The sequence below is a fragment of the Aethalodelphis obliquidens genome, unplaced genomic scaffold (assembly GCF_003676395.1).
Source record: "Aethalodelphis obliquidens isolate GAN/ISIS:26980383/991018 unplaced genomic scaffold, ASM367639v1 scaffold34, whole genome shotgun sequence".
Classification (NCBI taxonomy): domain Eukaryota; kingdom Metazoa; phylum Chordata; class Mammalia; order Artiodactyla; family Delphinidae; genus Aethalodelphis; species Aethalodelphis obliquidens.
This window is the reverse complement of record NW_020837978.1, coordinates 5,122,860-5,136,163: the sequence shown is the minus strand read 5'-3', so window position 1 is coordinate 5,136,163 and position 13,304 is coordinate 5,122,860. Positions and strand designations below refer to the sequence as shown.

The following is a 13,304-nucleotide window of genomic DNA, read 5'->3' as shown; positions in this document are numbered from 1 at the left end:
TGAGCTGTCTTTCTTCCTCTTCCCTCTGATCATTGTACATTTCTTTGAGCTTCAGTGCACTCCTCTGAGCCAAAATTTGGGGACATGAGTTTGCGATGTTCCTGATCCAACACAACCTTTATTCCTACTTTCTTTTAGCTAAAATTTGCTGCACACTAGCATTTATTGAATGCTGGAAACCAAGCTAAGCATTTTTAGCAGTGATCACAAAGTGGTGGCCCATAGACTGCATCCACCTGAAGTTTTGTCTTTAATATTTGAATTTGAATATGGCACAAACTCTTTGCTGTAACCTTTTCCACCCCACCTTGCCCCTTCAGACATCTGCTTTCTTATCATATTTGCTTGGCTTTTCTCGTCTCACTGGAGGCTGCTGTTCTTTCTCAGGCTTATTTGCTGGCTGCTGCTTCTCTACAAGACCTCTCAGTCAGGGAGTGAGTCATCAGCCCTCTTCTTAGTAGATCTCATCCCAGGCCAAACAAATATCTGTTTGCTTAAGCCTTCAAGATCAGAGACTCGATATGTCAGATGCCCTCTGCCTAATGCAGGGTAAGCCCTTACCAGGCACTCAAAAACTATTTGCTGACTTCCCAACCTGTCCTTGGAGGCATTTAAATTGAGTCTGCTTTTCATGGGTTATCTCATTCAAGTCTTACACCATTTTTTACATTATCAGACTTTTCTTTTTCTAACACGGAGAAACAAACCAAGGCTCTGAATTATTGAGTTTCTTGTCCAAAGTCGAGTGGTTAAGTGACAGAACTCAGATGGTTAAGTGACAGACAGCTCAGATACAAACCCAAGTAGTCTGACTGTAATGCATGCACTTTTGACCCTTAGGTTATATTGGTACAAGTATCTTCATTCTTGTGGAATGTGGGTGCCACTGAAATATCTAGAGTTTCAGTATTGTTGAGGATGTCTGATTGTTCTGGTGTCAGGTATAACAATTTGTCTAAAATTTGGATTTGTAAACTGACTAGGCTAAGAGCAGATGTATGTATAAGTATATAAGCATGTGTAGTTACTAACTTCCCAGTGATTATACTAATTTGTCCCAATAACAATTTACATACAAGTGTGAATCTATATGAATTCTTTCCACATTAACTCTTTATTAGATGGCTTATGATGAGTAATTGAAGAATTGAGTTCAATATGATTTTATCTCCTTTTGTTTAGCCACTTATTTTGGAAGGGAGATTTATTTCATTTGTGTTCTTTCCTTCCTCCTTTTAGCTTTACTGATAACTTTTTAATATAGCTTCTCAAAATGTTACCCTTAGGACATCACCAATCCCGATGCCAGACATTTCAAAGAGAGTGAGAAAGTTAATGATATCATGCTACAAAAATTGAAGAGTTTTCATCTTAAAAAGAAAAAATTAGATAAAGAGGTACTGTATGTATTCTTCATTCTAAAAATTGTATCATTTTTAGTGAAAAAAAGACAAGAAAAAGGTCATGTAAAAGTATAAAGAGGCTCCTAAAATTTTGGATTTTTTTTAAAGAATTATTTTTGGGGACAAGATTAGCTTTACTTTGGCCCTCACTAAGGAGATACACTGTTCAACATTTGACTTGTTTTATAACATAAGTATGTATTAGAAAATCTCATTCATCTACCAAAAAACTGGTATGATTATTTTTTCACTTTTGTATGGTACTACTGATTCCTGAAGAAGAGAGTATTTTGACATTTCTATAGTGATTACAAACTTTATCACTTGGAATATTGAATACATTGAAAACAAATTTTATTTCTCAAGTGGGACAAAGGTAAGGGAAGAGGCTCTTGGAATTTCTTCAATCATTCTTTTCTTGATGTAGTGGTGCAGAGATGGAGAGGGAGAATGAAGAGAGTCAGTTATACAGAGAAAGTGGTAACAGGACGTGAAGGTGTGTGCTTTTAATCTGAAAGGATTACAGAAGTGACTAATTTATCTGGCTGAAGGAATAAAAATGTATTTAAATCTGGGATTCAATTTCAGTGCTGCATTATCAGGAAATGACTTCTCTGAACTGAGGTGGCTAGAAAATTTGTTGCAGGTATTCTGCGGAATCTCTGTCTCTTAGCTAACCTCTAGAGAAAAGGACTAAGGAATAAACAGACATGCAAAGAAATTACTGGCCTCCACTTCTTAAACTAGTCTTCAGAAATAAGCCCAGTTGAGGATTCAAGCAGGATGTTACAAAAATACCATTTCAGATATTTATGTTCTCTTGGTAAATTTCTGTGTCATTCCTGTAATACTGGCAGATGAAATAATATGATGCGTGTAATTTGATTCAGTGAAGGGAGTTGCAGGGAGGAGGAAGTGGCTGGGGTATTAACGATACAAGGCTGACCGTTAACTGTTAGTAGTTGAAACTGGATAATAGTTACATGGGCGTCCATTAAAGTTTTTCCTCTTTTTTGGAAAGTGTTCATAGTAAAAAAAAAAATATATTCTGTGCAGCCTTCACTAATATTTGGAGGAGTTAGAATATTGAATGTTACGATTTATTGTTATTACATGGAACAAACAAATGAACAAAGAAGAAATGACTATAAATTGCATCTAGAAAAAGTTGGCTAACTTTTTTTCTTTAAAGAAGAATTTTAATAGCCTGGCTGTAAAAACAATTGAATATTAGGATAAGCTCTCTGGAGATCCCAAGCCCACACTCAGGTTTAATGGTTTACTGGACTCACAGGACTCAGCACATAGTTGTTCTCACAGCTATGATGTGTTATTACCGTGAGAGGATACAGAGCAAAATCAGTAAAGGGAAAAAGCACATAGGGCAAAGTCCAGAGGAAACCAGATCCAAGCTTCCAAGAGTCCTTTCCCAGTGAGTCACACAGGGTGCACTTCCCTTTCGCCAGCAGTGACCTGTGCAGTATGCGTGAACCTTTCCCGGGGATGCTTATTGGAGACTGAGTGTCCAGGGTTTTGATTGGAGGCTGGTTGGGTAGGTGCCCTCTGCCTGCCACGTACCAAAATTCCAGACCCTCCCGAAGGACAGGGGTGTTCAGCATAAATGTTCTTTGTACAAATAGGTTAGGCACAGTGAGCCTTCATATCAGGAAATGATGGAAACCCTCCCACAATCCCAAGTTCCTAGATGCCAGTCAGAGGGCAGTCTGGCGAGCAGGCCTTTCTAAGGACAGCAGTCTCAGGCCTGCTGTGTGAACTCTCTGCTACACAAGAGCTTTAAAAACAAGACACCTTTGGAGACCAGGGATTGGACTGTGCATGGTTTGGTGACTTTATTATAAATGTTACGGAATGTAGTTTTATTTCCTCTCCTCTGAAATAGAAAATGCTTTTTTCCTTAGCTACTGAAACATAAAGACAGAATCACAGCTTTCAGAGAGTTAATTGCTAATGAAAAATCATTTCAAGATCAGGTTACAGAGGTGAGTTAAACATTCACTATGTACTGTCTTTAACATACAAATATACAATTTTAGATACTTAACATTGAAGTCATTCTGACTCCAAGTTCTACACATCTGTTATTGAAACCACTGGAGATCTCTCTGATGGTTAAACTAATAACATATTCATTGTCAAATGTTCCAAGGAGTGTGAACATACTGGAAGTGAGTACAAATATGTTTCATCTCAGGTTACAGACTTGGATTCAAATGAAGCCAAGAATGTCGGAGAGGTACCTGTCTTACTGGGAGCCAAACTGGATCAGTACCACAACCTAAATGAAGAGCTTGATTTCTTGGTAAGAAACACCTTTTGTTGCTTTGCTAGCATTTTTATATACAACACCATTTTATTAACAAGTTCAGGAAATTATCAACCTTCAAAAATTTTGCTCATTGAAATGGTCACACACTGGCATAGTAGCAGCATTATTCACCCACAAAAATATGCAATTGAAGTTTGCATTTTCAGGTTTTGAAATTTTAAATATTGTCCCACCTGATTTCTGTTTAATCAGATTTTTTTTCTTTCAAAATGCAGACATTTTCAAATATGTGCAGTTTTTCATAGTGGATGGGGCACATTGATATTGTTGCATATGCTACCACTAGTCTTACAGCAGCAGGTGTCTACAGCAATCATGATTAAGGGATGTGCTTTGGAAAATGGCACTCATACTTTAGATGGCATCTAAAGATAAAGGCATCACAAGGAAAATGGTAATTATGTGAGGGGATGGAGGTGTTAGCTAAGCTATAGTGGTAATCATTTTGCAATATATAAGTGTATCAAATCAACACGTTGTATACCTTAAACTTACACAGTGTTATATCAACTATATCTCAATAAAGCTGGAAAATTTAAGATAAAGGCAGATAAAACAGGAAAAATACATGGGAAGAACATAAAAATATCTTGGTATCTAGAGAGTTACAGCCCATTTGGATCCCACCTTAATTAAAAAGTGGTTAACATAATTTATTTTTTAATGGAGAAGTCTATTATCATATTTCTGAATTATTAAAAATCAGGGAATTCCCTGGCAGACCAGTGGTTGGCACTCAGTGCTTTCACTGCCGAGGACTCGGGTTCAGTCCCTGGTCGGGGAACGAAGATCCTGCGAGCCGAGCAGTCTGGCAAACTAAATAAATAAATAATTAAAATTAATTAATAATTAATGATAAATTAATTAAAATCGGCATTCTGTACTAAATTCATTACATACCCATTCATCTTTAAGAGAGAAAAAAAAGTCCAACGTGGTGAGGGCTTAAAGGTTTCTTCTTTTCTAATTTGTTCATTTTTTTCATTAAATATGTAATTGTTGACTTCCCACAGAAAGGTTAAGCAGGGCTAGTCACTATGAAGATAGAAAGATAAATCAAACATGAGCCCTGGGCTTCCCTGGTGGCGCAGTGGTTGGGAATCCGCCTGCCAATGCAGGGGACACGGGTTCGAACCCTGGTCCGGGAAGATCCCATGTGCCACGGAGCAACTAAGCCCTTGCGCCACAGCTGCTGAGCCTGCGTTCTAGAGCCCGTGAGTCACAACTGCTGAGCTTGCGCGCTAGAGCCCGTGAGCCACAACTACTGAAGCCCACGCGCCTAGAGCCCGTGCTCCGCAGCAAGAGAAGCCACCTCAATGAAGAGTAGCCCCTGCTCACAACAAGTAGAGAAAGCCCACGCACAGCAAAGAAGACCCAATGCAGCCAAAAATAAATAAAATAAATTTATTAAAAAAAAAACATGAGTCCTGCTTCCAAGGAATCTAGAAAAGTAGATGCAATACGTAGGTAATTATTTACGAGGACTAAAGGGAACGTTTTTTAAAAAGAGATATACAGTGACAAGCATCCGACAGAGGAGATCAGAGGAGGAACCGATGGCGTCCTGGTGGGAGAAGCACAGAGGACGGTGACCGGACTGTTAGTGGGCGGATGAGAGGAGGGCATGCAGTAAGCTCTGGCTCCATCACCAGTTTCAGTGCTTCAGGCATAAAAAGGATGGGAGTGGACCTTGATCTTCCCCGGGTGGGAAGCTGGAGTGAGGAAAAGGACACAAACGGAAGCGCTCAGACACACTGTGTCGCTTTTAACATGTGCTGCAGACTTTCTTGTACAAACCGTATCTCAGAGAAACCAAATAATTGATGAGGGAGAGGTCTTCATGGAAGAATGTAAGCTATTAAAAGCAAGAGAAGACACACCTGCAGAAAATTACATTTTGCATCCCTGAATAAAATAAGGAATCCAGGCAATTACAATGGCTGCCAAAACCTGTAAGTTCAAGGCTCATAGGAACCCGTTAATGACCAACACCAGAGCCCCCTCGTCTGCCTCAACCGCACGAAAGGTGAGACATGCCCCTGACGGGATGCAGGAGGGAACGGGGCACTGTGCGTGAGGTGTTCTCACCTGAACCGCCTGTTCTTAAAGCAAGCTTCTAGACCACACGACCAGCTGACAGGATAAAGAACCGTATTAAGTTGACCATGATAAAAATCCAGAAGGTGAGAAATTCTAACCCATAACAATTGGCACAAGGAAGGGGAGGGAGAAGAGCGGAAGAGCTGTTCTAGACTCAGAGGTTAGAGACTTGAGACAAATCAAGCAGACGCATCGTGTGTAGATCCTGGCTTGAACACACCCACTTCACAAAGGTATTCGTGAGGTAGCAGCAGAAAACCGCTAATGCAGGGGACACATTTTAATAGATGTGATAGTGGTATCATTGTGTTTTTAAAAGCCCTTGTCTGTTAGTGATACATACTGAGAAGTGTTTATGAGTGAACTGACATGATGGCTAGCTTTGCTTTAAAATACTCCAAGAAATTTAAAAGGTCGCAGAGTGAGAGTGGGGGGTGGGAAGTTGGAGACAGATGAAAAAATACTGGAAAAATGTCGATAATTGTTGAAGTTACATGGAGGTTCGTTATACTACTCTCTCTACTTTTGTGTGTGTTCTGGAATTTTCCAAAGTAAAAAGGGCTTTAGTTTTGTTCTTTGGTTTTGAAATGCCGAAGTGTGCTCTAGAAGGCTCACTCCTCATTCTCCAAGGAACTCTAGGCCAGGAAGACTGGGTCTGCCAGAGTTAAATTAGGTGGCTTGCACCTCCTCTCATGCTTTCTCAGGTACTGCTCCTGTGGTCCTTCTGACCCCTTGCCTTTGGTTCTTCTTCACAATTCTGATCTTGTTGGCTGTTCCAGGAACCTCCTGACCTCCTCCATCCTGAGACAGGACCCCAGCTTTGCCTTCCTGCTGGCTCTAGCCAGCTGGATGTTTAACTTTCAAGTGCAAACTGTCTCCTGGTCCTATAAGGCCTTGGTAAGGTACACCAAAGGCAGGTATTTGGTCAGAGGGAAGAGGCAAGTGTCCAGTTAACACTACTGACATTCCGGGTTCAAGGGGGGCTAATAAGATTGACCCCTCAAGTTCCTCCTAGATCCCATCTTCTGTAAAATAGGAACCTTTTTATAAAAATAAGATATTCTTTTTTAATTTTTATTTTATATTGGACTATAGTTGATTAACAATGTGTTAGTTTCAGGTGAACAGCAAAGTGATTCAGTTATACATATACACGTAAAAAATAAGATATTCTTTAACCAGTATTATAGGAGATATCCTTTAACCATTATTGTAGGATAGTTGAAGATTAAAAACTAAAATACTATCCTAAAATATACCACTTCACTATAACACTCGATATATTACATAAAACATTTACCTAATTTGGACTTCCCTGGTGGTGCAGTGGTTAAGAATCTGCATGCCAATGCAGGGGACACAGGTTCGAGCCCTGGTCTGGGAAGATCCCATGTGCTGTGGAGCAATTAAGCCCATGTGCCACAGCTACTGAGCCCATGCACCTAGAGCCTGTGCTCTGCAGCAAGAGAAGCCACTGCAACAAGGGAAACCACCACAACGAGAAGCCCCTGCTCACCACAACTAGAGAAAGCCCATGCACTGCAACTAGAGAAAGCCTGCGCGCAGCAACGAAGACCCAATGCAGCCAAATAAATATATTTTTTTAAAAAAGCTATTCTCTAACCAGTATTATAGAAGATATCCTTTAACCATTATTGTAGAATAGTTGAAGATTAAAAACTAAAATACTGGCTTCCCTGGTGGCGCATTGGTTGAGAATCCGCCTGCCGATGCAGGGGACGTGGGTTCGTGCCCCGGTCTGGGAAGATCCCACATGCCACGGAGCAGCTGGGCCTGTGAGCCATGGCCAGTGAGCCTGCGCATCTGGAGCCTGTGCTCCGCAATGGGAGAGGCCACAACAGTGAGAGGCCCGCGTACCGAAAAAAAAAACAAAAAACTAAAATACTATCCTAACATATACCACTTCGCTTTAGCACTATATATATTATATAAAACACTTACCTAGTTTGGGCTTCCCTGGTGGTGCAGTGGTTAAGAATCCACCTGCCAATGCAAAGGACACGGGTTCAAGCCCTGGTCTGGGAAGATCCCACATGCCGCAGAGCAACTAAGCCTGTGCGTCAAAACTACTGAGCCTGTGCTCTGTAGCCTGTGAGCTGCAACTGCTGAGCCCGTGTGCCACAACTACTGAAGCCCACGCACCTAGAGCCTGTGCACCACAGCAAAGAGTAGCCTCTGCTCACCGCAACTAGAGAAAGCCCGCACGCAGCAATGAAGACCCAGCACAGCCAAAAGCAAAAAACAAAAAACCCATTTACCTAATTTATTATTTTGGTAGCCTTTGAAATTACAAGTTTGTTAACTTAAAAAGAAATACTCAGAAGGAAGCTTCATATATATATATATAATTATTTTTATTTTCATGCTATGTCCTATAGCCATAAAAGTAAGAAAACAACAATTATGTAAAGCAGAAAATTACTACTCTAGGAAAATATTTCTAAGTATTCCAAAAGAAAATAACTGTAGTCCCTTGTCTCATGATCCCTCTGAACTATGAACCATACCTGTCAGCTCCTGGATCTGGGCACAGTATCACCTTGAGTGTACTTGACATTGGTGTTACTGACCAGTCTCCTGAGGAAGGGTCTGGGTTCACTAGGATTCAGGTCATACAGGTGAGAGGGCTGTCCCACCAGGTGGAACCCCAGCTCCTTGGTTTCCAGAGAAGATGTCAACCTTACCACCTATTTCCTTGTTTTCCCAAGCTCCCTGGGCATTCCTCTGATGCTCTGACCCTATTCCTCACCTTCCTGGTTCTGATTTCCCTAAATCCTATTCTAAAGCCAGTGCAAGAAACAATATTTGCGCTGCAGACCCTTTTCAGAGGATATAATCTCAATCTATCTGCCGACCAGCTCTTAGGAGGAGCGTGTGTAAGGACTCCTGTATCTCTGAAGGGTTATGTGTGCCATCCTGTCATTCCTCTAGCAGTAACCCACAGTAAAAACACATTTTACATCTTGATCAGATACCTATATGTCCACACACAGAAGTAACACCAGTTTCATATTCTATCATGTTCTATTCCATTTTCTGTGTGCGTGTTGTTTATATATTCATTTCAATACTTATCGAGTCACAACCTGGATCGTGTTTGTTACCAGAAAGCTGCTGCTTGGAACACGCTATCTTGGCCCTCACAGAATTGCTTTTACTGAGTTGTGTTTTGGTGTTTTATGCCCTCAACAGTCCTAGGAAACATCTTTTTCCATTTGTTCTAAAAAGATTGCTGCTTCCCTTAGTGCCACTTGGATGAGAGCGTCCTTTGAGACTTCAGGCATACTAGGAAAAGCTTTTCTTAGAAACAGGTGTGTTTTCATCGCATGAAAATGAAAATCATGTAACTGACCAGGTTCCTGTTTGCTTTGGCTACCAGGAAGTTTAGTTCCAAAAGCATGGTGCTGTAGCTCGGTGCTTAACTGGCTTCATATCCGTCTGTTGTTCTTTATCTGTTCCATACATTCTGGTTTAATTGGTTTTTGTTTTTTTGTTTTTTTTTTTTTTTTGTGGTACGAATGCCTCTCACTGCTGTGGCCTCTCCTGTTGCGGAGCACAGGCTCTGGACGTGCAGGCCCAGCGGCCATGGCTCACGGGCCCAGCCACTCCGTGGCATACGGGATCTTCCCGGACCGGGGCATGAACCCGTGTACCCTGCATCGGCAGGCGGACTCTCAACCACTGCGCCACCAGGGAAGCCCTGTTTATTTTTAATTTATATTTTATTGCATATATTCAATCTCAAAACCTTTGTGTAAAGAATTGGGGAATCAATCAATCAGCCAGCCTTCAGATATCCCAGTCTCCAGGACTGTTCATAATGATGACTGATGCATTGCTGTCATGGTATTATTTCTACCTTGACACACTTTTTCTTTTCTTTTCTTTTAATTAGAGTAAAATTGCTTTACAATGTTGTGTTAGTTTCTGCTGTACAGTGAAGCGAATCAGCTATATGTATACATGTATCCCCTCCCTCTTGGACTTCCCTCCCCACCCCATCCCACCCATCTAGGTCATCACGGAGCACCAAGCTGAGCTCCCTGTGCTATACAGTAGGTTCCCCCTAGCTACCTTGACACACTTTCTCTGTGAGTTGACACTAGCAGAGTGTAAGACAAGCAAAAGCCTCTTAGGAAACCTGGAATCATGAACTAGGTAGAGCCAGATACCCTGACTGTATAGGCCAGGCTGTTGTACCTCAGGTCACAGCAGCCCTCAGTGCCCCTCTCAGGGGTGTGATAGGCACAGTGATGGCCTCCCAAGATGTCCATGCCCTATTCTGGGAACATGCAAAAGAGACTTTGCATCCCTTAATGAAACAAGGAAGCTAGCAATTATGACTAAAGGGACGTTGTAGGCACGATGAAATCAAGGACCTTTAGGTGTGAAGATAGACTATCAGGATGTGCCCAGTCTAATCACAACTATCCTTAAAAGTGGAGAAATCTTCCCAGCAATGTCACAGAGAGACGTAGCATTGCTGGCTTTGAAGACAGGGAGGGACCCAAGCTGAAGAAATGTGTGCAGCCTTTGGAAGCTGGAAAGTCTCCCCTAAAGCCTCAGAAAGGGACCAGCCCTGCCGACACTTTGACTTTAGCAGAGTGAGACACCTGTCAGACTTCTAAGCAACAGAACTATAAGGTAATAAATGTGCATTGTTTTAAGCCACTGAGTTTGTGATCATTTGTTATAGCAGCAGCAGGAAACTAATACATGATACGCTGACCTCATTTTCTTTAGTGATTTGGATTTCAGTGTCCCATAATACATTGGGGCAAGTCCATATATTATCAACATGGAACTATGTCCACAAATCTATAATACGGGGGACCACAGAGGGGACCCAACCTAAGAACTCCTCCTCTACAGGAATTCACATCTGAGCAGCCCGCCTGGACCCAGCAGACCTCCTCCCAAACCAGCAGCCACTGCTCTGCTGCCTCTCAGTGCCTCCTGTTCTCACAGTGCAGGGGGGCAGCTTTCCAAGAGGACTTCCTCCACTACGGTCAAGTGCATGTTGCTTTGGGCAGGGCCAGGCATGGTGCTCTTCCTCCACCAAACTCCACCCTGCCCTTGGAACCCGCTTCTCCTAGATGACTGACAAGGCCCATCCCAACTTCTGTGGGTCTGCATCTGCACCACGGCCCCGGCACTCACGGGCAGACCCCTCAGGAAAGGGGACCGGGGGGCTGGGAGAGAGTGCTGCCACACCTGCTCTCATCCCTCAGGCACCCCAGGGTTGGAGGAGGTCTTGTTAGACCTTGTTTATTAAAAAGTGCCTTTTTTTGTTAATAGATCTTTATTGGAGTACAATTGCTTCACAATACTGTGTTTCTGTTGTACACCGAAGTGAATCAGCCATATGCATACATATGTCCCCATATCCTCCCTCCCACCCTCCCTATCCCACCCCTCTAGGCAATCGCAAAGCACTCAGCTGATCTTCCTGTGCTATGTGGCTGCTTCCCACTAGCTATTTTACATTCGGTGGTGTATATATGTCAATGCTACCCTCACTTTGCCCCAGCTTCCCCCTCCCACCCCGTGTCTTCAAGTCCATTCTCTATGTCTACATTAAAAAGTGCCTTGTGATATGCTTTCAGAAAAATGTTTTAGAATTTTCCAGTGATTTGATTTTAATAGACTGTCTTCCAAAACTTTTCTATTTTGAAATACTTTTTTTAACTTTAAAATAATGAGCTCTTAATGAAAAGACAAGTCATGGACTGTGAGAAAATATTTGCAAATCACAGATCTGATAAAGGACTTGGATCTAGAATATATAAAGACTCCTTGAAAACAAACACCCAAATTTTTTAAATGGGCAAAAAGGTTTTAACAGACACTTCACTAAGAAGATACATGGATGGCAAATGAGCCCATGAAAAGAAACTCAGCATCATTAAGAGGCAAATTAAAACCACAGTGAATACCACTACACACCTGTTAGAATGTCTGTTAAAAAGACTGGCCATACCAAGGATTGGTGAGAATACAGAGCAACTGAAGGTCTCATCCACTGCTGGTGGGAATGTAAAATGCTACAGCCACTTCGGAAAACGTTTTGGTGGTTTCTTAAAAAGTTAAACATGTACTTAACCATCATTCTACTCCTAGGTGTTTTATTTACCCAAGAGAAATGAAAGCCTATGTTTATACAAATGTTCCTAGCTGCTGTATTTATAATAGCCAAAAACTGAAGGCAACTCAAATGTCTATCAACAGATAAATGGATAAACAAATTGTGGTACATCCATACACTGAAATACTACTCAGTAATGAAAAAGGGGTGAGTTGGAGATTGGTTCAAGATGGCGGAGTAGAAGGATGTGCCCTCACTCCCTCTTGCGAGAGCACCGGAATCACAACTAACTGCTGAACAATCATCAACAGGAAGACACTGGAACTCACCAAAAAAGATACGCGACATCCAAAGACAAAGGAGAAGCTGCAATGAGATGGTACGAGGGGCGCAATCACAAGAAAATCCTAAAACTGCTGGGTGGGTGACTCACAAACTGGAGAACACTTATATACCACAGAAGTCCATCCACTGGAGTGAAGGTTCTGAGCCCCACGTCAAGCTTCCCAACCTGGGGGTCCAGCAACGGGAGGAGGAATTCCTAGAAAATCAGACATTGAAGGCTAGCGGGATTTGATTGCAGGACTTCGACAGGACTGGGGGAAACAGAGAGTCCACTCTTGGAGGGCACACACAAAGTCGTGTGTGCATCGGGACCCAGGGGAAGGAGCAGTGAACCCAGGGGAGACTGAACCAGACCTACCTGCTAGTGTTGGAGGGTCTGCTGCAGAGGTGGGGGGTGGCTGTAGCTCACTATGGGGACAAGGACACTGGCAGCAGAAATTCTGGGAAGTACTCCTTGGCGTGAGCCCTCCCAGAGTCCGCCATTAGCCCAGCCAAAGAGCCGGGTAGGCTCCAGTGCTGGGTCACCTCAGGCCAAACAACCAACAGGGAGGGAACACAGCCCCACCCAATAGCAGACAAGCAGATTAAAGTTTTACTGAGCTCTGGCCACCAGAGCAACACCCAGCTCTACTCATCACCAGTCCTTCCCATCAGGAAGCTTGCACAAGCCTCTTAGATAGCCTCACCCACCAGAGGGCAGACAGCAGAAGCAAGAAGAACTACAATTCTGCAGCCTGTGGAACGAAAACCACATTCATAGAAAGATAGACAAAATGAAAAGGCAGAGAACTTTCTACCAGATGAAGGAACAAGATTAACCCCCAGAAAAACAACTAAATGAAGTGGAGATAGGCAACCTTCCAGAAAAAGAATTCAGAATAATGATAGTGAAGATGATCCAGGACATCGGAAAAAGAATGGAGGCAAAGGTCGAGAAGATGCAAGAAATGTTTAACAAAGACCTAGAAGAATTAAAGAACAAAGACCTAGAAGAATTAAAGAA

The 13,304-nt window shown here is 42.4% G+C and overlaps 1 protein-coding gene across 4 annotated transcripts in view; it reads left to right on the top strand.

Annotated features, from left to right (window-relative positions):
• CAGE1 (cancer antigen 1) overlaps positions 1 to 13,304 on the top strand; it is a 43,967-nt gene that overhangs the window by 19,120 nt on the left and 11,543 nt on the right. For all 4 annotated transcript variants that reach the window (XR_003437530.1, XM_027128314.1, XM_027128312.1 and 1 more), the window contains exons 4-6: positions 1,287 to 1,397; positions 3,323 to 3,403; positions 3,616 to 3,723. Coding sequence is in view for 3 of the 4 variants with exons in the window: in XM_027128314.1 (XP_026984115.1) it covers positions 1,287 to 1,397; positions 3,323 to 3,403; positions 3,616 to 3,723 (300 nt within the window). In the remaining variant the exon portion in view is untranslated. The remainder of the gene's footprint in view (positions 1 to 1,286; positions 1,398 to 3,322; positions 3,404 to 3,615; positions 3,724 to 13,304) is intronic.